The 23,447-nt window shown below is 47.6% G+C and overlaps 2 protein-coding genes across 2 annotated transcripts in view; one reads left to right on the top strand and one right to left on the bottom strand.

Moving 5' to 3' along the window:
• ATP6V1E1 (ATPase H+ transporting V1 subunit E1) overlaps window positions 1-4,117 on the top strand; it is a 7,239-nt gene extending 3,122 nt beyond the window's left edge. The window contains exons 4-8 of the mRNA XM_005425288.3: window positions 213-302; window positions 1,438-1,506; window positions 1,888-1,982; window positions 2,841-2,928; window positions 3,506-4,117. Coding sequence (XP_005425345.3) covers window positions 213-302; window positions 1,438-1,506; window positions 1,888-1,982; window positions 2,841-2,928; window positions 3,506-3,568 — 405 coding nt within the window. The 3' untranslated portion in view covers window positions 3,569-4,117. The remainder of the gene's footprint in view (window positions 1-212; window positions 303-1,437; window positions 1,507-1,887; window positions 1,983-2,840; window positions 2,929-3,505) is intronic.
• Window positions 4,118-15,522: 11,405 nt separating this feature from the next.
• Window positions 15,523-23,447, bottom strand: part of LOC102036260 (cat eye syndrome critical region protein 2) — a 108,328-nt gene continuing 100,403 nt past the window's right edge. Inside the window, exons 18-20 of the mRNA XM_031060520.1 lie at window positions 22,753-23,432; window positions 21,806-21,911; window positions 15,523-21,599 (exon numbers count right to left, since the gene is read on the bottom strand). Coding sequence (XP_030916380.1) covers window positions 21,594-21,599; window positions 21,806-21,911; window positions 22,753-23,432 — 792 coding nt within the window. The 3' untranslated portion in view covers window positions 15,523-21,593. The remainder of the gene's footprint in view (window positions 21,600-21,805; window positions 21,912-22,752; window positions 23,433-23,447) is intronic.

Genomic DNA, 23,447 nt, shown 5'->3' with positions numbered 1-23,447 from the left:
GGGTCAGCCCAGGGCAGGAGGAAGGGAAGTGTTGGGCAGGGATGGTGTGCCATGCACAGAGATGGAGGTCTAGCTTGGATGAACACCAGCTGGAGTGTACATTTACGTGTTGGCAGGGTGTGAGAGCTATAATGGAAGTACAGAAAGTTGGTAGGCATGAAACCAAATGCCAAACAGATGGGCTCTGCTGATCTGATTTCTTCTGAATGTAGGATTTGCTGAATGAGGCCAAGCAGAGACTTGCCAAGGTGGTGAAGGATTCTGCCAGGTACCAGACACTGCTGGATGGACTAGTTCTACAGGTAAATATTTAAATTGTAAGAAATGGATCATTGCTGCCCTAGCCCCCTAGGTTTCTTTTGTCAGAAATAGCCCTCTGAAAGTTACAGTTGTATTGGAGTCTGCATCAAGTGTTGATCTGGGTGATCCTTGAGTTTTAAATATCACTTCATTATCTTTGAGTCTTGGGTTCTGAGCAGACAAGGCTGTGGCTTACTTTGAGCTGTAGAACCTTGGATACCAGCAGCAGGTCCATTGTAAGAATAATTGCAGATGCACACCCTCATTTTAGGGTGCACAAATTAAGCTCTGTAGTGATGATTTGGATCAAGTGCTCCTTTGTCAGAGGCTGTTCCTCCAAGCCCACAAGTCAGTCAATACCCATCTGCTTCAAAACCTTTTCAGCATTTGAGACTTTAATTAATGAGCCTTGACAAATTTACTGTAGTATGGAATGAGCCTGTGGCAGGAGCAGGCACAGAAAGCAGAAACCAGAGCTTTGCTTGCCTAAAGAGCATCCTCAAGCCCCAGAAATGAACAGCTGAAAGTCCAGTAAGCCTTGGCCAGGTCAGTGCTGTGGGCTCTGGTGCCTCCTTCTGGCCCAGACTGGTCCTGTTGCTGTGAGCTCCCAGGAGCCATCACGAGCTCTCCTGTCACACTTGATGGCAGAGTTTGCTCAGTAGTGTCTCCTACCAGCTTGTGCCTCCACATGGGTGTTGTTTCTTTCTCACACTCGGGTCTGGTGTTGCTGTACATCAAAAAAACCCTTTCTTGTTCTTGCAAATTTGCCACACTTCTCTTGGCTTGTTATGTTAGATCCAGTGAGGGATCTGTGCTCACAGCTGGACCAGATGATCATTGTAGGTCCCTTTAAACTGGAACTGGGCACCACAGTCCTGAGATTCCATATATTTAGTTGCACTTGAGTTCCAAAAACATCATCCATATTTGGGCTCTTCCCCAAATATTGCTGCTGTCCTCTCAGAATGGCTGTGTGAGGTGAACTCGTGAGCAAAGATGTGAATAAATGAGGCTGACACTATTGGGGCTTGGGGTTCAAATTGATCAGCTTCTTTCCTTTCTTGGGGTTAAATAATTGTGACAAAGAAAACATTGAGCTCCTGAAAGTGAAATGGTTATAATGGTTATTCTTTGCAGGGATTCTACCAGCTGCTTGAGCCCAGATTAGTTGTTCGGTGCAGGAAGCAGGACCTCCCCATGGTTAAGGTGAGACGCCTGGAATATTTTGACAGTGCCCTGCTCACAGGGGCTGAGACCTGACTGCATGGATTTGCTGCTCAGATCCCCCTCTCTGTGTGACATGGAAACAAGCTTTGCTTGGTGCACTTCTGTTGCAGCTACAATGTGCTTGCAAAGTTGGGGGTCATTTCCCTGCTTGGATATTACCTTGGAAACTTTAGACATGGCTACAGTATTAAGAATAATAACTGGGTTTGGCTGAAGAGCCAAACTAAAATGCATTTGCTTAATTAAAAAAAAAAGAGGCCTCAATCCCTTTTTTCTATTACTACAAGTGATTGAATGATCAAACCCATGTGCTGCAGTAGCATTTGTCAGTGCTAACTGGAAGTTTATCTTGTGTCCTAGACTGCTGTACAGAAGAGCATTCCCATCTACAAAAATGCCATAAAAAGGGATGTGGATGTTCATATTGACCAAGACAGCTTCCTGCCAGAAGATATGTAAGGAAAATGGGATTGCTTTGTACAGGGCACTAACTTAATGCAACTTTTCAAGCCACAGCTCACATTAGTGTTAGAAAATTAGGTATGGAATGTCCTGAAAGTGGCTGCTGTTGTTCTTGTGAAACTGGCACTTCTTGGAGTTTATCAGACACACACTCTGCAGTTTTCTCCAGACAAGCACTGTTTCCACCAAAAATGTGAGGAAAAGTTTTGTGCAATCTCCAGCCTGATTCACAGTGCTGGAGCAGGGAATAAGAACTGACATAGGAACTGACCCACTGGTCTTTTAAGGAGAGAGAAGATGGATGTAGCCATGTTTTCTGTCTCAAGATGAAGCAAACTGAGTCTTGAAGGGCTGCAGGATAATCACTTGATGGGTTTTATGTCTGTTCTGTCTGCAAGGCTCTGTTTCCATATGGTATCATAGAGGTACCATAGACAAAGCTGTATATTCTGTCATCTTTATCTATGGGCCAACAAACAGCACTTCTGGCTCCTTTCCTCACTTCCCAAAATGTGACAGCTGTCTTAATAACACAGAGTCAGAAGCTGTTTTGAAGGGACAAATTGCAAAACTCCACTTCCCTTTAAGACGTGCTAATGAGGGTTCTTGCACATAGATGTGGTCCCTGATAACTCCAAAGATGCTTTGTGCTGCTGCTTCACTGGATCTCTTTGTGCCGATTCCTGTTAAGACATGATCAAAAAGGTTGTTTTTTAAAAAAAAGAGAAATGTTAGCCATGTATCTGACTTTTCTATAAATGCTGATTTGGGATATGTTTGCTACATTCTGACCCTGACTGAAACCCATGGATTTCACTAATTTATTTCTTTTTTTTGTTGTCCATCTTTAGTGCTGGTGGTGTTGAAATCTACAACAGTGATGGTAAAATTAAAGTTTCCAATACCCTGGAAAGTCGGCTGGACCTTGTAGCCCAGCAGGTGAGTTTCTCCAACAACCTGGGTAAACAAAATGCAATTAACTAGTTTGTTCTTGTAATTAAATCCTTGTGTTTCCAAAGTGTCACAATAGTGCATGGCATCAAATTTCATTGGGAATGACAAGTAGGAAGTTATTTTTGATTGGAAAGAAGCAAATTACAGCAAAAAAACGTGGCTTTCCCCAGAATGATTCCTTTTGAATTAAGCTTAAGCATAAAGCTCTATAAGTTATGATACTGAAAGCCTTGGTTATGACTGCACTGCAGTCAAGATGCTGAAAATGCTGAGGCTAACTTGAATTACTGGAGCTAGCTTGAGTACAAACTTTGGCTGAGACCTATTACACCCAAGTGCAAAAAACCCTTGCTCTGGCATCTCTTTCTTATGCTGCAGTACAGGCAGTGCTTTCAGTCTATAGAGTAGCAGGCAATGTGTGATCAGGGAAAGACTTCAGCAAGCTCAGATGAACTGACTTGTTAATTTTGAAGCCAACCTAACTATCCCAGAGTGCCTGCAGGAAGAACCTACAGCAGTTTTATTGCCCATTTCACATAACTGATGTGTTCTTTCTCTTCAGATGATGCCAGAAATCAGAGTGGCTCTCTTTGGTGCTAATGCCAACAGGAAGTTTTTGGACTAAAGCTCTATGAGAGAAGGTGGGATCTGTTCCACTGCCATACTGAAGGGGATGCAAAAGCATCTGCTAATTTAAAATCTTGAAATTTAACATTACTGTGTCATCCAGTATCTGTTCTTCAATCGAATAATTTTGCATACCTGCTGTGCTTAGCCTCTCTACTTGTGGTTAGAATGCATTGCTCAAAGGATGTGAAGACATACATATTCATCCAGAAGTGGCACTAGGAAATGGAGGCACTTGGGCTCTTGGCTTTCCTTACGCTGTTGTGACTCTCTAAAGACAAGTGGTGCATTTAGGGTCACTCTCTTTGCTTTGGCCATGTCTCTCTCAAGTTATCTGATCTGTGAAGTAAATTACTATGCTGCTGATGTCAAATCCCCTTTCAGTTATGGTCTTCAGTGTTCTAGAGGGCATGCATTCCTTCCCAAGGTTAGTAGTTCAATTCATGTTACTTGGTCAGGCATTTCCTGTTCTGTATATGTGATTTAAAAAAACAGCCTGAGCCTGTAAAACTCTATTTATTAAAATAAAAATGCGTGTGTGTATGGAGTTCCTTGTCACTTCTCTCTGGGGCATTGGCAGCAGCCTTTGGAAAGTGGGATTGTTTGTGCAAGGACTTCCTACCTGAGCTCTGTGTATGAGCTGTTCTGTGAAGCTGGAATTCAAGAGCAAGGAGCAGTGTCAAGCTATTTGCAGGAATAATGTTGGATTGCAGGCAAGGCTTTTGAGTAGGACTCCGGGGTTCTGGAGCATCATTCTCCCTGAAAAATGGGTCAGTAGTTCTGCTCCCTCTATCTTCTGTCAAAGGAGAAAACTACAGTAACACAACTGTGCTGCTTAGATAAAACAAACACAATCCATTTCCCATCACAAGTTTGTTGCTTCTGATCCAAACTGTACCCTGACTCTTCCTAATGCTCAATTCTGAGATTTCTTTCATGGAGAATAGAAGCTGATGAATTACAACTTAAATATGTTTTGAAATCATCTTCTCTGAGTATTGCAGTGAATCAGGAACCGTAGGGATTTTACATTGTACCATGAAGGGCATTTGCCAAGCTGCAGCAACACTGGTTTCATGTGGTGTTGTTAACCTGAGGCTCTAATGTGTGTGCCCTCATGTAAAGTAGACTCTAAATGCTAGATAAGCCTTTTATTGTCTCATTCCTCTCAAATGGAGATTGACTGCTAAGGAAATCCTGATTCCAAGCTTATTTAATCTGTTTCTGGAAGAAATGCTTTAAATTTGCTCTTAGGAAAATAAGATTATTTAACAAGATTGGGTTTTTGGTTTTATTGCTCTTTGCTGCTGCATTGAGGTGCCAGCTCTTGTTTTCCACATAGGTGATTATGGCATTTATTTCTTCATTTGCTTTTCAGCACATTTCTGTGACTGGGTAATAAGTGTGTCTGGATTGAAGTACCCCTCTTTCTAGATTTTGGATACCTGTTACAGTTTTTTGTCGCAGTTGCTGATCCAGCTTCCTGACTAAGCGCTGGGCTCTGGCTTTGTGACACACATGTAGTGAAGGATAAGCCTTTGCATGTGCATGCCTAGCTGTGTTGTTTCTTGATTCAAAGAATACTTCTTGAAGCAGAAATGTTTTGGTCCTTTCTGATGGTTTCATCCAGCTCATCAGTAAGCTATCTGCAGATGCTTGCCTGTGACAAAATGAGACTGTTTGTGCAGGATCTCATGGTCTGTTTCTTTCATGGAGGTAGCAAGACCTTCATAAATCCAGGTCTTGCATACTTATGAAAAGCAAAATAGTAACTAGATAAGTGTTTGACTGTGATTCTCACACTGGAAGATGTTGGAGTTATTTACCTTTTACTTTTCTCTGTTAGTTTTGTATCTTCCTTGTCAGGAAAGAGGATGAAACTTGTTACACTTGGATTCAAAAATTGGTGTCCTCGGGAATGTGTTCAGTGTTAGTCAATGACAGCAGTGATTCAAAGCAGGTCATTAAGAAAGGGTCTCAGATTTATGTACCTCACAGCTGAAGTCCAGGACTGGGAGTTTTTTACCCCCTATAGCTCCCCCCAAGCTGACTGAGGCATTATCTGGAACATCCTGGTCCTTTATTCCAGGTGAGAGGAGCTATCACCAAGTTTTTTAGAGATGCAGAGGAAAATGGGATATCCCACCCAGGTGTACCTAGTGCAGTTAACAACCCAGTTATGTCTTCATCCAAACTCCCTTTAGTGTTTGTACACAGATTTTTGCAAGTGAAATGTAAAGCAAAAGCAGCACTTGAGGACAATTTCAGGGCTCCTCCTGCAGCATTGTTGCAGCACAGTTTTGTAAGTTGAGCTGTACTACTGAAAGTAGCCTGATGACCCAGAGCAAATCAATGAGAATATTGATCTTTATTCATCTTTGTATAAGCATGCATAATATTCCAGTTGGGCACAGAAAACAAGCCCTAAGCCAGATCAGCACCTTAAGAAACTGGACAACTACAGGGAACAAACGAGGCATTAAATCAGGAAAAAATTCTCTGTGAAGTTGTGATGGGAGAGGCAAGCCCTGCAGACTAACAGTGAGATGGTTCAGCCTAATGGAAAAGGACTTGGGGAAATAGATAATACTGCACTTGTTCTGCAGAGTTGGCAGTGGAAAATTTAAGAGCAGGCTTGACACTTAAGTAGTCACCAGAGGACTTGAAATCTTCCTGCACATCTGAATCAAACCCCTGTTTTAGAAGGTAGTTTTCACACCTAGGTGTATTAACATTGATCAGGCTGTATGAATGATCCCTGGAAGTGCATGCAAGTGTCCAGAAGAGAGAAAGCCTGGAAGAAAACACCCAGAAGCTGGCAGAAGGGTGGTACCTTGCTTGTTGCATGCCCCTGTCCTGACCTGATGATGTTAGCAGGCAGAATATGCATCTCCTGGAAAATAGGAAAGTGTAAGCTCATACCTTACACAGCCACCTCCATGGACACACATTTCAGCCTGTGCCTGCAATAGCTGGGGAGGTTAAAAGAAAATTACCTATTTATTCATTTCCAGAGAAAGTGCAGTGAAGGAGGAACAGGAAAATTGGGAAATAAAAGTGAACCACCCCAGGGGAAAATTCAAAGCAAAAAAATTTCTTTAGTTAAGTGAACTCTGAGCTGTTACTCTGGAGAGCAAAGGCTTGATAGTGCAGGGAAGCAGCTTGGCAAAAGGTGTTTAGCCCTAAGCAAGAGCCCAGACAGACTTGAGTGTGGTTTGGCTGGGTGTGCTGTTTGATACAGGCAGCTCAGAGAGGCAGGGGGGGGCCCCCTCCTGCCTCTCAAACATGTTTGCAGGGAACAGGCCGTGACAAGAAGGCCCTTCCAGGGCTAGGATGTTCCTGCTGCTCTCAGCCAAAGTAGAGCTGGCTGGGAAACCCCAAATCTGTCTTCCTAAGCATCTCATTCAGAGCATCCCATACTGTTTCTTTGGCTTTGCTTTAGAGAAAGCAAGAAAAACATCTGTACAGGAGCATTCTCGGGTTAAAATCATACTGACAATGTGCCAAAAATGTCATTTCCCAGCCCTTGGTACATGCTGGGAATCAAAAGCTGTGGAAATCAAGGCTACCACATTATTTTAGGTAGTTCAAGACTGATCTGTTGGGAGAGACTGCACAGAAACTATCAAGGGTGGTCCCCCCACAGCATTTCCAGAGGCTGTTTTTCCTTCCTGTGTCCCAAGAGGGTTTGCAGGAGATCAGCTCCTTTTCCCTGTCAGCCCCTGGCCCACATGTGCACTGCCTGAACACCAAGTGATGCACAAACCCGACCCCAGTGCAAACCTTGGGGCTGTTCTGTGGCTGCAGATCCCAAATATAGAGGCTGGAAGTGGACAGGAGAAAGGAACAGCTGTCTTAGCTGGAGAACTGGGCACAAGTAAAGGAGAAAGGGACACACTGAAGTATTCCTGGTAGTGAGAGGGGCAGTTACCTTTTGCAAAACTTCTTTCATCCATTGCCTGCAGTGCCACTGTAACTCCTTTTCCCAGCGAAGGCCACTTTTACTCAGGTGGTTACAGACAAAACCTTTTGGCAACATCATCTGGAGAAAGGCTGGTGCTTCTCCTCAGAGGGCTGCAGAAGGAGAGAGGAGCCTCACTTCCAGCAGTAATATGCCAGAAGTTAATCCTAAAGCAGTGTTTGGGTGGCAGCACAAGAAAATTAATAATGTCTAAAAAATTAAATTATTATCGTTTTCCCCTCATGCACAAGAAATAAAGCAGTTCAAGCACAGACAGTTGTTCCATACTTTGAGGTGTTAGCTATCATCACTAGCCAGGGCTGGGACCCCAGGAATTGGGAGGCTCCCTTCACCTGCTGCCTGGGTGACCTGCCAGGTGTCCTTGCCACCACTGCTGGGCTCTGTGGGATAGGACTGCTGAGTTCCTGGACTTTGGGAATGGGCATATGAGAATTTTAGAACTGAAGACATCCACATCCCACCTCTGTGTGGCAGGAAGTGCTGCTGTTCTGTGTGCTCTTGATGAGGAGCATGAGCAGTTCATCACTCACACTCTAAAATCCTGGCATTTGAAGTGTTAATCCCAGCACAACAGTGGCTACAGCTGCAATGCAGGCTAAAGGTGATAACCTATTAAAAACCTTTGAAAATGTTCCTTCTCCAGCTCTGTCAGTGCTGTTCTGCAGCAGGATATTCCTGGTCTTGTCCATGATACATTGGCAGGCATGAGCTGTTTGCTTTCATCCAAGCTGAAGCATTTGCCTTTCAGTTTCACCAAGTGACCTCTTTGTGAAGTCATCTGGAGTTGTAAAGTAAATTGGATCAACCATCTGGCTTTTTTTCTGTTCCCTATTTAATACATTGCTGCCATATCTCCCTGCATCTGAATGGTTTTATTGCTCTGTGCTAACCATTCATTTTTCATCCTGTGTTTCCCTTTTTCTTGGAGCACCACTACATGTAGTGACTGGAAGGGATGTGCTTGGGGAAAAAAGGAGAGAGGCAAACCCTTGGAGCAGAACCTTGGATCTCACCAAAGCTTGGCTACTTTATCTCCATAAAGAGGTGTCCATGCTGCTGAGTTTCTGGCATTCAGGCTTCACCTTTTGCTTTGATTTCAACCCTTTGGCTGGTAATTCAAGCCAGCCCTTTTGGCTGTGCACTCATATTGGTAAAAGTAAAAAACATATCCTAGGGGCATCTGCCCCAAATAAATTACATATATAATTTATTATATATATAATTATATATATATAAATTATATATAGCTACTGCTGTACAAATTATAAAGCGTAACAAAACTATAAATTAAAAAAGGATTACATAAATATGAAATTAATATGTTTTACTTATTAATAGTGCAAACTGTATTCTCCTCTTGCACCCCAACAGTGTTTTCTTTTGCATGCACCTCACTTTGGAGACCTGTGATGTACCAAAAAGGCTTTCCATGCTGGTGAAAAGCACGGAAAGCATTTTCACCCTGTGCTAGAGGTGTTGTATCACACCTGGTGCATCCACAGGGGTCTCAGGGCTTCAGCAGAGGCTGAGGAGCTCCCCAGGACAGGGGATAAGAGGGCTGCAGGAATTTGCAGGGGTCAAAGGCAGACGTCTCCAGGGGGTTTCCTGGTCGCTGTGGGAAGCTGACACCCCTCAGCTCCTCCCAGCCATGGTGGGTAGGAGGTTCAGGGGTGCTGCAAAGCCCCCATGGGCGACAGGAGGTCCCTGTGCCTCCCACCCAAGGAGCACCAAGTGCCAGAGGCAGGGCAGCAGGGCGGAAAACCCGGGAGGCTGGATGTGGTTGGTGGGAGCAAAGGGTGCCTTCCCCTGCTGGGAGTGCCAAAGGAGAAATGGGGGTTTGGAAAGCAAACAAAGGAAGGAAAGGGAAATATCTTGGAGAGAACATAGAGAGCATGAGGAGTCTCTTGGGAGGCACAGGGGGTGTGTGCACACACATGAACAGGAGGATGCAGGAGCAGAGCAGCCCCTTTGATCTCCCAGCCTAAGGTTCTCAGTTTGAGATGTGAAAAGTTCTTTCCCTTCTCTTCTCTCCAAGCTCAACAGATCCTCGTCAAACAAGGGAATAAGCAGGACACTTCTCCATATCATGCTCTGCTGTGCCTGGAAGTGAGCACACAGCTGCTTCCTAGGGAAAAAGCTGCCCTGGTTGTCATGCAGGTGATGGGGCTGGAAAAAAAGGTCTGAGTGTTACAAAGCCATGCTTGGTGTCACAAAGGGGACGGGTGAAACATTGCAACCCTCCCTGCTGACCCCAAAACCTAGGTGCTCTCCAAGGGCCTCATCAGGGGGATAACTAACTGAGGAACTTCCCAAGGGAATCTGTGCATTTCCCTAGGGAAGCTGAGATCAGAGGGAGGGAGGCAGGGGCAGGCAGCCAAGGAAAGCAGAGTAGACTGGTATGCACAGGCTGCATTTCCTCAGGGGAGATTTGTTTCATATGCAGCTATGTCTTCAAAGGGGACACCAGGGTGCAGGGGAGCACCAGGGATGCTCCAGGGATGAATTGCCCCCCTGGGAACTTGAGTGGAGAGGCAGGTGTCTGTGGGAGCCAGCCATTTCCCAGGGGGGAGTTCTAGTTTGCTGCTGATTTTCCTAACAAACACAGTCCTATGGGATCTTCCAAAAACCCATGCAGTCTGGAAAAGCCAGAGATCAATAGGGGCTGGGGCTTGGGAGGCTGTAAATCTGCTGGCATCTCCCATTTTGCCCAGGGTCCTGCTGGAATTAGGTGCTGATGCAGCTGCCTGGTCTGCAGGGCTGGCTCTGGGCACAAGCTCTGCAGGACATCCTTCCCCACTCTGCTGATGCAGTAAATTGTAATCCAGTATCCCTCTCGGGAAAGAAAATGAAAGCAAACTCTCAAATTTCTCTTATGTTTCCCTCACTGGATCCCACATTGGGAAGTTTGAGTTTCCAGCTGAGCATCCCCCCTCTGCTCCTCACCAAACCTGAAGGGCAAAGCCATGTCCTTGTGCCCCCTGCCCCTGGTGAAGGCTCCCCCTTCTCTGCTCAGCCCTCTCCCCAGGCCAGGCAGGCTTTGATGGATTGCAATCCTGCTCTGCCATGGTCAAAACAAAGGTCATGGCCCGAGGAAATTGCTAACAACTTTTGCCCACCGGCCCCGGAAGAACGGGAGCGTTCGTGACAAGGGGCTGAACTTTTTATGATCCCTCCACCCTGGCAGCCTCTTTGGGAAAGGAATTTTAAAATGTGGCCATGAGGCTTCCGGGAGCTGACAGAAGAGGAGGGGGCAGCCCTGAAATGCTGCCCCAGCCCATGGCAAACCCCAACCCCTGCCCCTTCCCACCTCCTCCCTCTGCTCCAGCAAAATCTCTCTGTCTCTGCCTTGGGAGTTGCCATTTGGGGGCTCTTGTTATGGTCCAGAACAAGTTGACTTTTATTTTAGCACTTGGGAGACCCCAATATTCATTTTGTGAGTGTATAAACATCCAGGCACCAACACTGCACCTCAGACCAAGCCCATGGCTGGGAACAAAGGGTTCAGGTACATTCTCATGCCACCAGGCCAGTGGCTTTGCTTTGCCCTCCTGTGCCTCTGACTCCTCCACCAAGCAAAAGCTGCAGCTTTGTGTGCTGGAGGAGATACAGCACGGTCCCACCCTTTCAGAGATCCCCATCTGCTTGGATTAGTTGCATTTTACATCTCAATGTGGGAAGGAAAAAAAAATCTAAATTTTAACTTAGGAGTGCATTTATTTTTCCTAATACCTATAAGTGAACATTTCTGCGATTAGAAATAATTTGGTTTAGCCTAAAACTGAGTCTTCCTGAGCTATCCCAAAAGTCCTAATCTTGCCTTACTGTGAGGTAATCTCTCCCATGCTAAAGTGTGGTGACTAACGAGAAAATGCAAGATGGGAACTTTACCTGCAAGATGCTCTATTTTTTAGAGAAATACCAAAACCAACCAACACCCTCCCCCCACAAAAAGCCCACCAAAACTCAAAGCCAGAAAACCCCAAAAAAACACTGATCATGCCAAAGACATTCTGGTTCTTCCTTGACCATTAAACATTTCCAAGATGCTGCATTTAGCTCCATTACAGCTGCATTATCCTCCAGCTGTAGCAAAGCTTGCCTGGAATCAGAGCTTTCCCAGGGTCTGCCCCATCGTGGGGGTGAGCAGCTGCCATTTATTTCCACACCCAAACTGGGCACTAAACTGGTCCCTGTTGAAACTGATTCATCAAATCCATCCCCAATTCAAGCCTACATGAACAAGTGAGTTGCTTTGAAATGGCTTTTTTTGGGGAAAAAGCTGTGTTTGGGAAGCATCCCTGTTCTCAGGGAGAAGGAGGCTAGAGAGAGAGCTTAAAGCCTCAGCCTAAGAGCTCAGGAAAGCTCCCTTTGTGCAAGGGGGTGGGAGTAGCTTTGCCAGCCCAGGGAATAAAGGGAAGAGAAGAATCAAGAATGGTGGCTAGTAGTAGAAAGAAAGGTAGAAAAAAAATGAAGGGACACGTGGCTTGGTTTGACACTTTGTCAAGATCAGGCCAAGGCATTTCCTACAGCACAGATAAGCTTTGTCTTTGCCTGGGCTGCAAGGCAGCTCTGAAAGGAGCAGCTCCATCCGCCCCTTCCCCAGGACTGGTTCCAATTAGTGCCGACCCCACTCTGTGCTGGCTTAGCCCCAGGATTAAAAATCTCCCTGTGCCAATCCCCTCTGACCCAAACACTTCCTGGGACTGACAGGGGGACAGAATTCCTCCCCTTCCTAAATTGGACAGCTTGCTCTTGTCTCCCCAAACTCTGGCCCCAGTGGAGGGGAGAGGGGAAGAGGGGATATTGTGACAGAGAGCAGCCCTTCATCCTCCCCAGGAGCAAGAGGCCAAGGTCCTCAGAAGCCTCCTGCAGGGCCTGGAGGTGCAGCTGTGCTGGGAAAAACCCTGCAAACATCAGGAAAAACCCGATGTATGACTTCATCTGCCTGTCCTGGACATTAGGGGCAGCTCTGGCACCTGGCTGCTGGGTTTGGGGTCCAGGCCCAGGATGGGAAGTTGCCTATGTGTGCTCCTCTGAGCTTCTTTGGCCAGAAAATATGCTGGTCCCTGCCTTGGCCAGTGAGTTTGGAGTCCTGTATCGTGGAAAAATGTTTCCTGGACATCTCTGCATTGGCTGCTCTGGTGCTGAGAGCCAGGAGAGTGTGCTCAGCTTGGGAGCAGCCCCAGCCCCAGTGAGGATCCCACAGGAGGGGCAGATGGAGCCCACAGAGCAAGCAGGCTACGCTGCAGGGCTGTTCTGGCAGGAGATGTGAGCGTCTGTTAGCAGCCCTGGAGGAAACAGAGGGAGATTTCACTGGATGGAGCTGAGGAGGAGAAGGAAAAGCCTTGCAGCATGCACCTGGGAGCCTTTGTGCCCCCATCCTTCTGCTGTTCATCCTCACATGCCTCTGTTTGCTGGCACCAGCTTTTAAGGAAAATCACCCTTATTTTGTCCTGTTGTAAAGCTGCAGAATCAGCAGAACTGAGCAGTTATTAATTCAGGGAGCAGCTGTGCAATGGCCAAGTGCAAGCTGCCTCCCTGCACCTACAGCAGGCACCCCCCAGCATGAACCAGCATGGCCAGTGCCTGGCTGTGATGCTGATACCTGTGAGAAAGAGCTAAGCTGCCTTTGGACACCTCCCTGCTGCAACCCGTGCCCCATCCCACATGAGATTGAATAAACAGCTAACAGCAAGTGCCCTTCTGGGCTCAATATTCATGTGGACCACCACACACGGGCTCCAAAGGCTTTCCATTCCTCGAACAGCCCCTGAGGGCATCATTGACCAGCACAAAGCAGAGTCACAGAGGTTACATCAGCTCCTCCTCAGCAGCATCACCCCATGGGCTCCATTCAGGGCAGTCACCACTTTTAAAGCAGAGAGGTTTCACGTGGGTGTGGGGGCACAGGTGGTCTGTGCCCCAAAAGCATGGTGTGTTTTGGGGAGAGAGGAAGGCTTCCCTGCACACCTGGGCTGCAGGAAAACCCTCAGCCCACCAGGGACCTTGGGGGGAAAGCAGTGACTCCATCTCATTTCCACAGCTGGGTTGCTCATAGGCAGGCAGCTGTGCTCCTGAACGGGAAATGATCCCGATTAGCTTTCCAGGTGCTCTCTTGTAAATGGATTACAGGTGGTACAACGGTGTCTGACTGCAGTCCAGGGCTTTGTCTCTCTGAAAAAAAGCCCCTGTGTTATCCTCCCACCCCCATCCGCTTCCCCTTGCAAAGGAAGAGGGAGACCATCCAGGAGACAAGAAAACACACATACAGCAAGGGTGATTGCTATTTTAAGAATGTACTTTATACAAAATAACCAATTCATATGGAAATAAAATCTACAGACCTCCAAGGATCAAGATTTTAAAAAAGTTCTTTAAAAAAATTACCCAACACACAGTATTAAACTAACTATTGAGGTAACTGTCGCTCTTGGGGAACAAAGGTAATCAGCAGACCAAGACAAAATATACACAATATAAAAATAAATAGCATTCCCCTTTCCAGTATTGACCAGGAAAGTTCACACAACTTTGCAGCAGCAGGAGAGAGAAGAGGATCCCTGACACTGTGCTCTACAGGATGGGGAGGAAGGAGAGGGCTCCTGGGCAACAGGGGATGGAGAGGTGCAGCCCCCGAGGCCCTGCTGGGGACAGAAGTGCTGGGATGAGCAGCTCCAGCATGAACTCCTTCTTGAGCTGATAAACTGAGCCCATCCAGTCCAGCCTTTCCTGAACAGCATGGGCAGCTGCTCAGCCCAGTTTCCAACTGAGCTGAGCACAAGCAAGCCCAGCCCTGGAGTGTGACATCCCAGCACACCCAGCAAAACATGCCAGGGCAGAGCCCCACTGCAGAGGTCAGGTTTCCCCCACCGAGGGACACAGGCAGAGGCATTTTCACAGCTTGGTGTGGGAGGTCTCTGCAGCAGCCTCAGCTCTCCCTGCTGTCACTCTGGGACAGCTGCAAGACGTTGACAAGGGCCAGGCTTTTGCCCCCATGGCCACTAGACCCCTCCCTGCCCAACAACAAAAAGCACAGCAACATAAGAACAGCCTCACCCAAAAAGAGAAAGGCCCCCGTTTTCTCCTTGTGCCCCCAACAGACAGATTACATTCTTTACAAACTTACAATAATACAAAAACAACCCCAATGTTACCCAACTTCAGAAAAATGAATGGATGTAGTGGCATAGGCTCCCCCACTCCCTCCCCAGCAATGCCAAGGGAAGCAGCAGTGGCTCACTCTCCTCCCCCAGAGGCATTAAACCAGTGGGCCACCCACCCCTCTTCCATGTGCTCTGCTCTATGGATGGATGGATGGATGAGGCTCAACTTTGCCCAAATGCTCCCTTCCCTCTCTGCCTTCCCAAACACAACCAGCTCTCTCATGGCTACCTAAATCAACCCACCAGTCTCTGGGAAAGCAGGAACATGGCATGATAAAATGCAGGGCCACAGAGAGCACCCTGCTTCCCACTGAGACTGTGAAGACCCCCCCAGTGTGTTCCATAGCCACCTTAGCCCTAAAACAGGACAGGAAGGTCAAAGCTGCACTGCTGCACGTTATTATTGCTCAGAAAAAGATCAGGCAGCAGCATTCAGTGTTCCATCAAGGAGGAGGGACAAGAGTTTCCACAGCTGTACACAGTATATGCACAGGCATTTTTAACCTATACCCTCCTGGAGGTAGACATGCCAGGATCACGTGTGGGAGCCCTGCACTGGGACCAGGAGCAAACCGCTGTACTGGCAGATGGACAGACACCACTGTGCCTGGGTGGCACAGAGAGAACATTTGTGAGCCACTGAGGACACCCTAATTTCATGAGGAGAGTAAATGTGCCCTCCCCAGCTGCTGTGTGTGTGTGTGCAGGAGGCAGCTGGCAGGGCCAGCCCTGTGCCCTTGTGCTCACGTGGCGAGCTTTCTTTCATCTCTGCCCTTGACAGCCACCCACTGCAGGGCAGCCAAGAGGCTTGAAAGCTGGGAAACAAGGAGAGGGGAAGGGTTGGCATATGATACAGAAGGGAATCAGAGGACTTTCCAGACTAAGAGTTGAGGCCTGGGCTCCTGGAGCTGCCTGGCTGGCTTTGGAAAGGGAGATGGCTCCCCTGCCGTGTTCCAGGGTTTGAGTGCACCAGGTGCCTGCAGGTCTCTCACTCATTTGATGCCCAAAGGAGTCCCCAGTGGCTCTCTGGTCTGACTTTGTTCACAACAAGGGAATTGTGCTCACACAGAGTCAGTTCTGCTTTAGAAGATATTCCACTTACTGCCCTTAGCTAAGCGAGCCAAATGTTTCCAAATAAAAGGGGCAAAGGACAGAGGGACTTGCTAGAATTGGTGAAAATCCCAATTAAGCCTCAGTCCTAATTAATCCTTTGTCCCCTCTTTCCCCGGTGGACATAGCTCTCTCCTGGATGCGCTGTTCACTTTGATATCCACGTTTCAAAAAGAGGAAGACTTTTGCCAAAAGAAATCTAGGCCATGGCTGCAAATGAAGGAAAAAAGCCTTCAGTCAAGGCAAGACCAGCAGTGTTAGATCTACAAAATGCTCCATGGCCTCTCAAATCCTGCATGTCAGCCAAGGTGAGACAGTGATCAAAAAGGGAAGGGCACAACACAGCTCGCTTCAGAGGTACACTTGGATGTTACTATCTAGTTTCAAATCCATTAAAGCCTGTCCTGAATTTCCCTGCCTAAGGGTGGACTGAGCCTTGCCCTTGTTCCCAGGAGCTCCTGCTGGGACACAGCTGGAAATGGGTCCCTCCCCACTGTTTGTCAGAGTGGGAGGTGGGCAGTGAATAGCAGCAGGAGCCGTTCAGTATGAGCTGGTTGAGTTCTCCTTGGCAGCGTGCTCACCCCCACCACGTTAAACAGGTACAGGTGGGGAGAGGCTGTGAGGGCAGCCTCTGAGATGCTCTCTCCCTCACAATAAGCACAGGCTCTTACAGCTCACAGGGGCTGCAGCCCCCCTTGCACAGCCTGCTATCTCAGTCCTGGCCTTGCAGGAAGGACCTGGCACTCACACAACTGCTCTGCAAACACCAGCACCCACCTGAAAGCAAACCAGGAATTCTGCAAGAGCAAACTCCTCTGTTCCTCCTCTGATGCACCACAATAAAAACTTTTTAAGGGGTTGCTCTGATTAAGAGCAGACCCAGTTGCATGGCTGCTCTGCAGCAAGGGGAACCAGGACCAACTAAACCATCACAGATTGCACTGCTGGTCTTCTCCAAGCCACCCTTTGGGATGACACTTCCCTGTCACTCATTTCAGCACCTTCTCTGAAATTCCACAGAGCATTCAGCAACACAGTCTTTGCAGAAAAGGAAAGCAGAACGAAGCCATCAAGAACAAACGACCACCTTGGCTGAACGGAGAGATGAACAAAAACCTGACAAGGATCAGTGGAGAAAATAAAGAAAGGTTGTTTTCTAATTATACCTTCATTTTAAATGGAGAAGTGTTGGGGTGAGAACCTGCAGGGGAGCTGCCTCAGTCAGCAGAATGAAAGACAGTCTCTGTGACTTGCTTTCAGAGAAGACATCATAAAGCTGATAGCTCTCCAAGACCCTGAGAAACCACACTTACAAAAATATACACAGGCGATTTGCTTCAGAAAGTCTGCATGAAAAAGGCATTTGGCAGACAAAAAGAATCAGAAGCTTCCAAGAAAAGTGTGTCCTCAAAGTCACAAATCAAACTAGTTGGGCCTCAAAGCTTCAAATTTGCTTTCCTCTTTTGTCCTCCTCATTGTAGGCTGGTGCCTTGGATTGCTACTGAGTGGTTTGGTGGGTCACACCATGGAATTTATAGACTGAAAACTTCCAAGTTTGCTAAAAGTCACAGTGAAGCCTCAGCGACTGCCCTTTCCAGTTGAATTGCCAGGGCCTGTATCACCTAAGATGCCCAAAGATTCAGAGTCTCAGGGGGATTTTATACAACAGCCTTTGCAAAGGCAACCTGACATCCAGGGAGCTTGGGAACACCACACACCATTTAAAAAGGAGGAAGTGGTGGGGAGAGCAAGAGGCTAAAAAGGTAGAGTAGCACACAAAGCTCTTGTGAGAATATCAGAAATTTTTGTTGTGCTTGAGCATGGGCAACTTCATAATTGTTCTATGTATTATATAATCTCATTTAACATGAAATCTGTAATTATAGCAAAACACATCCTCCAGATGGGAAAGTAATAGCCACAGGAAATTTTGCCAAGTTACCAGTTCAGGATGCTTTCTGAAAAAGGACCACCTGGTAATATATTGTACTACAACAATGCTGGGGAATGCACTGCAGTTTCTCTGTATTGTGTTCAAAATGTAGGATAGTGGCACAAGCATGGCACTCAAAAGCCATGTTATTTTAAAGTGCAGCTACACTTCTCCTGCACTGCAATCCAACCCGTGGCACAAAACACCACTCTGTGCATAAACAGCTGCAATGCTACTCTTCTAAATCCCTCAAATCTATCTTCCACAATATCTACAAAGCAGCATGGTTTGGAAATCATAAAATTCACATTATCTGTTCCTCCTCACATTGGCACAGGTATTCCAGCCCAGCAGTCCTCTCCCAGGGCTGCTCCCTCTGAGGAGAGCCAGTTTTCTGTGATTTGCTCAGATTGTACCTAGCGAGATTAGGCTCTGATTTTCAGGGGATCCCTAGATATTGTAAGAGGGAAAGAAAAACCTCCAACCCTCACTTATGAACAAAGCATTTGAAAATCTGGAAACTCCAACCTAAGACTCCAGCAGCATTTCTCCACCTCAAAATGTCCTGTCCTCAGGAAAGCCCAGCCATAGCTCTCTGTATTCTTTACAAGTACTTTTCTAACAGAAACCATCTGTCCTCACAACAGCAGCTTGTTAGCCACTTCAATGAAAATTACTGTCTGCATCAAAAGCCATTTATCTAGAAACCCTCCAGAGGAGTCAGCTTCACTACTTGGTTTTCCTTTCCACACCTGCAAGTCAAACCCTTCTCCCAGATTTGCCTCATGTCAGGTGAGGTATCTATCACTGTCTGACACTGCACTACCCTCTCCAGGCAGACCACAAGCAATTCCTGCCCTCCTAAGCTGTCTCCTGTTTTGATTGAGGCTTGGTCCTCATCCAGAGGCCATGCCCACTAGAACCATGTTTTCAGTGCCAGTTCCAGCTGAAGTGTGCTTCAGCCTGCTTGGAGTTTTTATAGCATCTAAAAACCTCCTGTTCTGCAACGTTCACAATGGGCTGAATGAGAGCCCCATTCAATATTCAGCTGGCTGTGATACAGAAGACAGGCTGAAGTATGGCAGGGCTTCTTTGCAGAATCTATTTTCACATTTCCAGAGTTTTCAATGCTTTCCTACAAAATGCTTTGCTATATTTTCCAGTTCCTCTGTTTTTAAATCTGTAATTTCCAATTATTTTATATCTATGGTGAAGTAAAGACTGCTTTACAAAGAGAAGCAACTGTGTTTGTCCCAGGTTTGTTGTCTTACAGAGGAGTTATACTTGCACAATTTTTCATTAATATCTCCTACTCCTTCCATGGCTCTGTTCAGTGAAGGATCTAGCCCTGCCTTTTGGAGCAGATGGGGCACCTCTGAAAACCACTGCCAGATTTGGGACAAATTTGTAAGAGACATAACATAATGTTCTTGGCTGGGGAAAGCAGTTACCCATTTCTCAGTCAAAGGTCAACCTTCAGGATCACCTCTTCCAGTTTAGATCAATCCACCAGTCACAATTGCTCCCTGACAGATGAATACAAATGAAACAAAAACCACACCAAAAGCCTCACCTTCCCTTCCCTAATGTAATGGCATCTGTAGATAGATATTGGAAGCCATTCCCAGTACATTGACAGATGTCCCAGGCAACTGCCTGGCCTAAGCAGCCAGCAGCTCCAGCTCCCAGGCTGGCTGCAGCACTGGGTAAGAACTGCACCTGGAAGCACACTTGTGCCATCACACAAGGAATTTTAACTCCTGTTAGGCTTGGAAAATGCCTTGGCCCTACACAGCTCATCAGAGGCAAAAGTACTGTAGCAACAGAGAAGTGAGGCTCATTGGGCACTAACATGGCAGTCCTCCCTTTTCCCAACTATTTCAGGAAGGGATATTTCTCATTTTTTAGTCTTTTTGTTCTTCCAAAAGCTTAGGACAGGAGGAGCAATGGCTCAGTCAGATGCTACCTGCCATTTACTTGAACAGCTCTGCCAGTTTGTGGCAGATGTACACAGCAGGACAAAGGCAGTACAGTCCTGCATCCTGCTGCAATCCAGCTAAAGATATGGGCGATGGCACCACCCAAAATAAGAAAGCAGACAGAAAACTCCTCCAGAAACTGGAGACAGTATTCCTCCTCTAGCTGGTATCACACAGACTAAAGGGCATGCTGCTCTGTCCTCCTGCTGCTGCCATCCTCTGTCCCACAGCTTGGCAGATCCTCTTTTGAAGCACTGTCCTCTCCCAGTGCAACCAGCAGCCTGCTCACACGAGCTGTGCTCCCAGCAGCTCCTGCTGCCCAGTCTCATAACATAAAAACTCCCTTGTTTTACGCCAGCTTCCCCAAGAATAATTAAATGCTTGTTAGCTGTAAGATGTGAATAAATGCAGATGAAATTCCTACAGAACTCACTTGAACAAGCAGTGGCTGTCCAAGCACTGGCACAGAGGGTTTTTCCCAGTGCAGTACTGCCACTAGCCCTGTAGGACCTGCTGCTTGACAACAAAGTAAAACCAACTCAACTGGGGCATGCAGCCCTTTTGTCCCTCAGCTTCTGAGCCAATCAACCTCCACATCTAACTCTGAATGAGTGCCTGAGTGCTTCCCAATTCACCTGCAACTTGCAAATGCCAAATCCATCAAATGGCTCACACTGCAGTAATCCTGCCATTCCCCCAAGGCAGCCTCTTGCTCTTCCTCCTCAGCAAGTGCTCAGGAAGCCTGTGGCACTTTCTGCTCCACTGCTGCTAAGAAGTGAATTTAGCCCAGGGTCAGAGAAAGAGGTGGGGACTCTTCTTGGGCAGCAGGGCAGTACAGATTAGCACAAAATTGTTCTACTGGATAGGTGCTGCTCCACCTGCAGCTGCACTGGTTTCACCAAAATAAATTTTAAGATGAACAGTCATGCCATTTTCTGTTTTCTAGAGCACACATTTCTTCTATCAGAAAGGCGGGGAGAAAGGTACTATACTAGCAGAAGGGACAATGGGTGCCATGGGTGTCCTGCCCTGGTTTCAATTCCTGGTCTCCTTGTTCCCCCATGATGACAGGAGCTGGAAGTGCACTCAGGCCCTGGATCCAGAGGGGTGGAGGTGGGGGTGAGAGGGGAAGGAGGAAGAAGACAAGAGAAAGAGGAGGACATGTTATGCTCCTGAGCAATTAAGCCAACCAGCCATGGGGTCGTGTCTTGGTTGCAGAGGACAGGAAGGAGGACAGCAAGTCATCCATCACACATTTCCTCACCTCTCCCCACTCCCCTCAAACCCTCACCCTATCCTGAAAGATTTCAGTGTGATATGATTGTAAACAGTTAACGATTCCTCCAGTGCTAAGCCCACTACAAGCTGGGCCCACCCCCTCCCCCATTATGTACAATACATTCACCAACAACAGAAATTTATTCAGAAAGGCAACAGGTTAAATTCTGTAAACTGGATCCAGCTCCAAAACACACACGTTAATACTACAAGTAAAATTCCATCATTGTCCTCTTCCACCCTGAAAAATATACCTGAGTTTAGCAGTCAATGAAAGTTTCCACCCCCACCCCCGCCCTCCCCACCCAAAAAATCCCTCAAACCCTGAATGAGACGCAGTCTCCTGTCACAGAAAGCCACTAGTTTGGGGTGCCCTGTGTGGTGATCCAGCTGCTTGGCTGGCTGGGCCCAGCACCTCTGCGGGTTTCCAGCACAAAATCCGGCACGGCGCCGTGCTCCATGGACCCGGGAAGCTCCATGCTGCTGGGCGAGGGGAGGTGGGAGCAGGGCCTGCCCCTCCTCTCCCTTGTCCAAGTCATCTGTGGCTTTCGTCTTCATGAAGTCTGTCCTTTCTTGGACTAGCTCTGCAAGAGGAGGAACAAGAGTTGGAGAAGCTTTAGAAAGGAATCATCTCGTGATTGCATGCAACCAGTTCAAAGCTAACGCTAGTGATCTGCCCAAGTTCACAGCTCCCTCCAGTTCTTCCCACCCTCACCAAACACCCCAATCCTTTAACCATTGGGAGGAGAAAGACTTGCATTTCAGCTCTGCTCTCTCTAGCAGCCCTTACTTGATCCAGAGGCAACGCTGATGGTTTTTGTGATGTCAAATCTTCCCGGGCCATGGTTGCTGTAGGCATCTTCGGGAAAGGAACTTGAGCCTGATGCATTTGCATTCTGCAGTCAGGTTGAATGGAGAGAGTTTTAGCACATGAATGTCAGGAGCAAATCCCCCCTCGGTTAAAACTACTTCACTGAAGACATACATACAACATTCGCATACAGGCATTTGTCTTGTATATTCTGTCTGGCTTCCCCCCAAAATGCAGCCCTCAACCCATGCCATTCCCCCAGTGGCTTAGCTTTAAACCAAGTTCCCTGAACACTAGAAGAAGGAAGGACTTGATGCTGTGATGATGACAGAACAGTAACAGTTGAGGCACATTCATAAAAACTGAACAGGGAATTGTTGGAGTAGCAGTATTTTCCACTTGGGAATAAAATGTGATACGCAGTCTAAGTGAGAAGTAACTTTCTGTGAAGGAAATTTGACACAGAGAGAAGGGGCAAAGCAAGAGGACAAAAAGAGGGCAACATCAAGGATGTTCATAACAAGAGGCAAACTTCCACTTTAGTCCGTGACTCTGCCTCACTACAAGCAAGATTAAATAAAACATTTGCAAAGAAAATGGCAAGAGCCCCTGTGATGAAGAGATGCTCAACCCTGGATGACACATTAGCAAAACACTGCCAGGGGAAACTCAGCACTGGTGTGGGGATGGATGAAGTAGGCTTACAGGTTCTCCATGACAGAGAGTGCTCCTTGCTTTAAGGAGGTGCAATGAGACTCTCTCTCCATCTTAGCACTCTTACTCCATGAGCCACCTCTTAGCCTTTCAACTTTACTTGCCATCTCCTGTGACTTGAAGCCATGTCCCTTCAAGGGTATCCAACACTGATGGTCACCCAGGCATCACCCCCCTCCCACCTTGCCTTCTTGCAGAAAACAGGATCTTACCCCGAGGGTCTATACAAGTCCTGGGGTGGCCCCCCCATGCCACCTCCACTGCCTCTCTGATCCATCAGCAAGGCCTGAAAGTGACCCATGTTCTCCTCTCGGCAGCGGTACAGGGGACCCTCCTGAGAGAGACCATTGGCCTGGCCGGGGGCTGGATGGTGAGACAGGTGAGCATTCATGGGTGATCCATAGGTCCTGGGCTGGAAGTGGCTGGCAGGATGCCGGGATCCATAAGGAGAGCCAGTCTGTAGCATCACCCCATGGGGAGGGAAAGCCGACGGGCCGAATCCCATCCCCGCACCCAGGTGTGGCGGAGGGGCTCCGTAGAGGAACTCCCCCGCTGCCACTGAGCTCTGCCTCTTAGTGGCTGCATTGTGGTTGTCCAAATCAAGAAACTCTTTGGGACTCTCCGCTCTTTCCTGGGACTCCTCGGACTTCTCATCTTCAGGCCCCAGCTCCTGCCCGTTGCTCGGAGAAACCTCTTTGGCACTGGCTGCGTCCACGCGGTTGGGAGAGGCCATGGCGGCGCCCAGCGCCTCGCAGCCCTGCAGGCCCCGCTCCGGGAAAGGGGGCCTGCCCAGGGACGGGGGGACACCGGGGTGCCCGCTGGGGCTGGCCTGGGCGTGGAGAGGTCTCTGCCAGTCCGAGTAGCCCTGCGGGCAGCCGTAGTAGGGCGGTCGCTGGGAGGGGTGGGA

This window comes from Geospiza fortis, unplaced genomic scaffold, assembly GCF_000277835.1.
Source record: "Geospiza fortis unplaced genomic scaffold, GeoFor_1.0 scaffold13, whole genome shotgun sequence".
Taxonomy (NCBI): domain Eukaryota; kingdom Metazoa; phylum Chordata; class Aves; order Passeriformes; family Thraupidae; genus Geospiza; species Geospiza fortis.
Note: the sequence above shows the minus strand (reverse complement) of the source record. Positions and strands in the feature narration are given on the sequence as shown.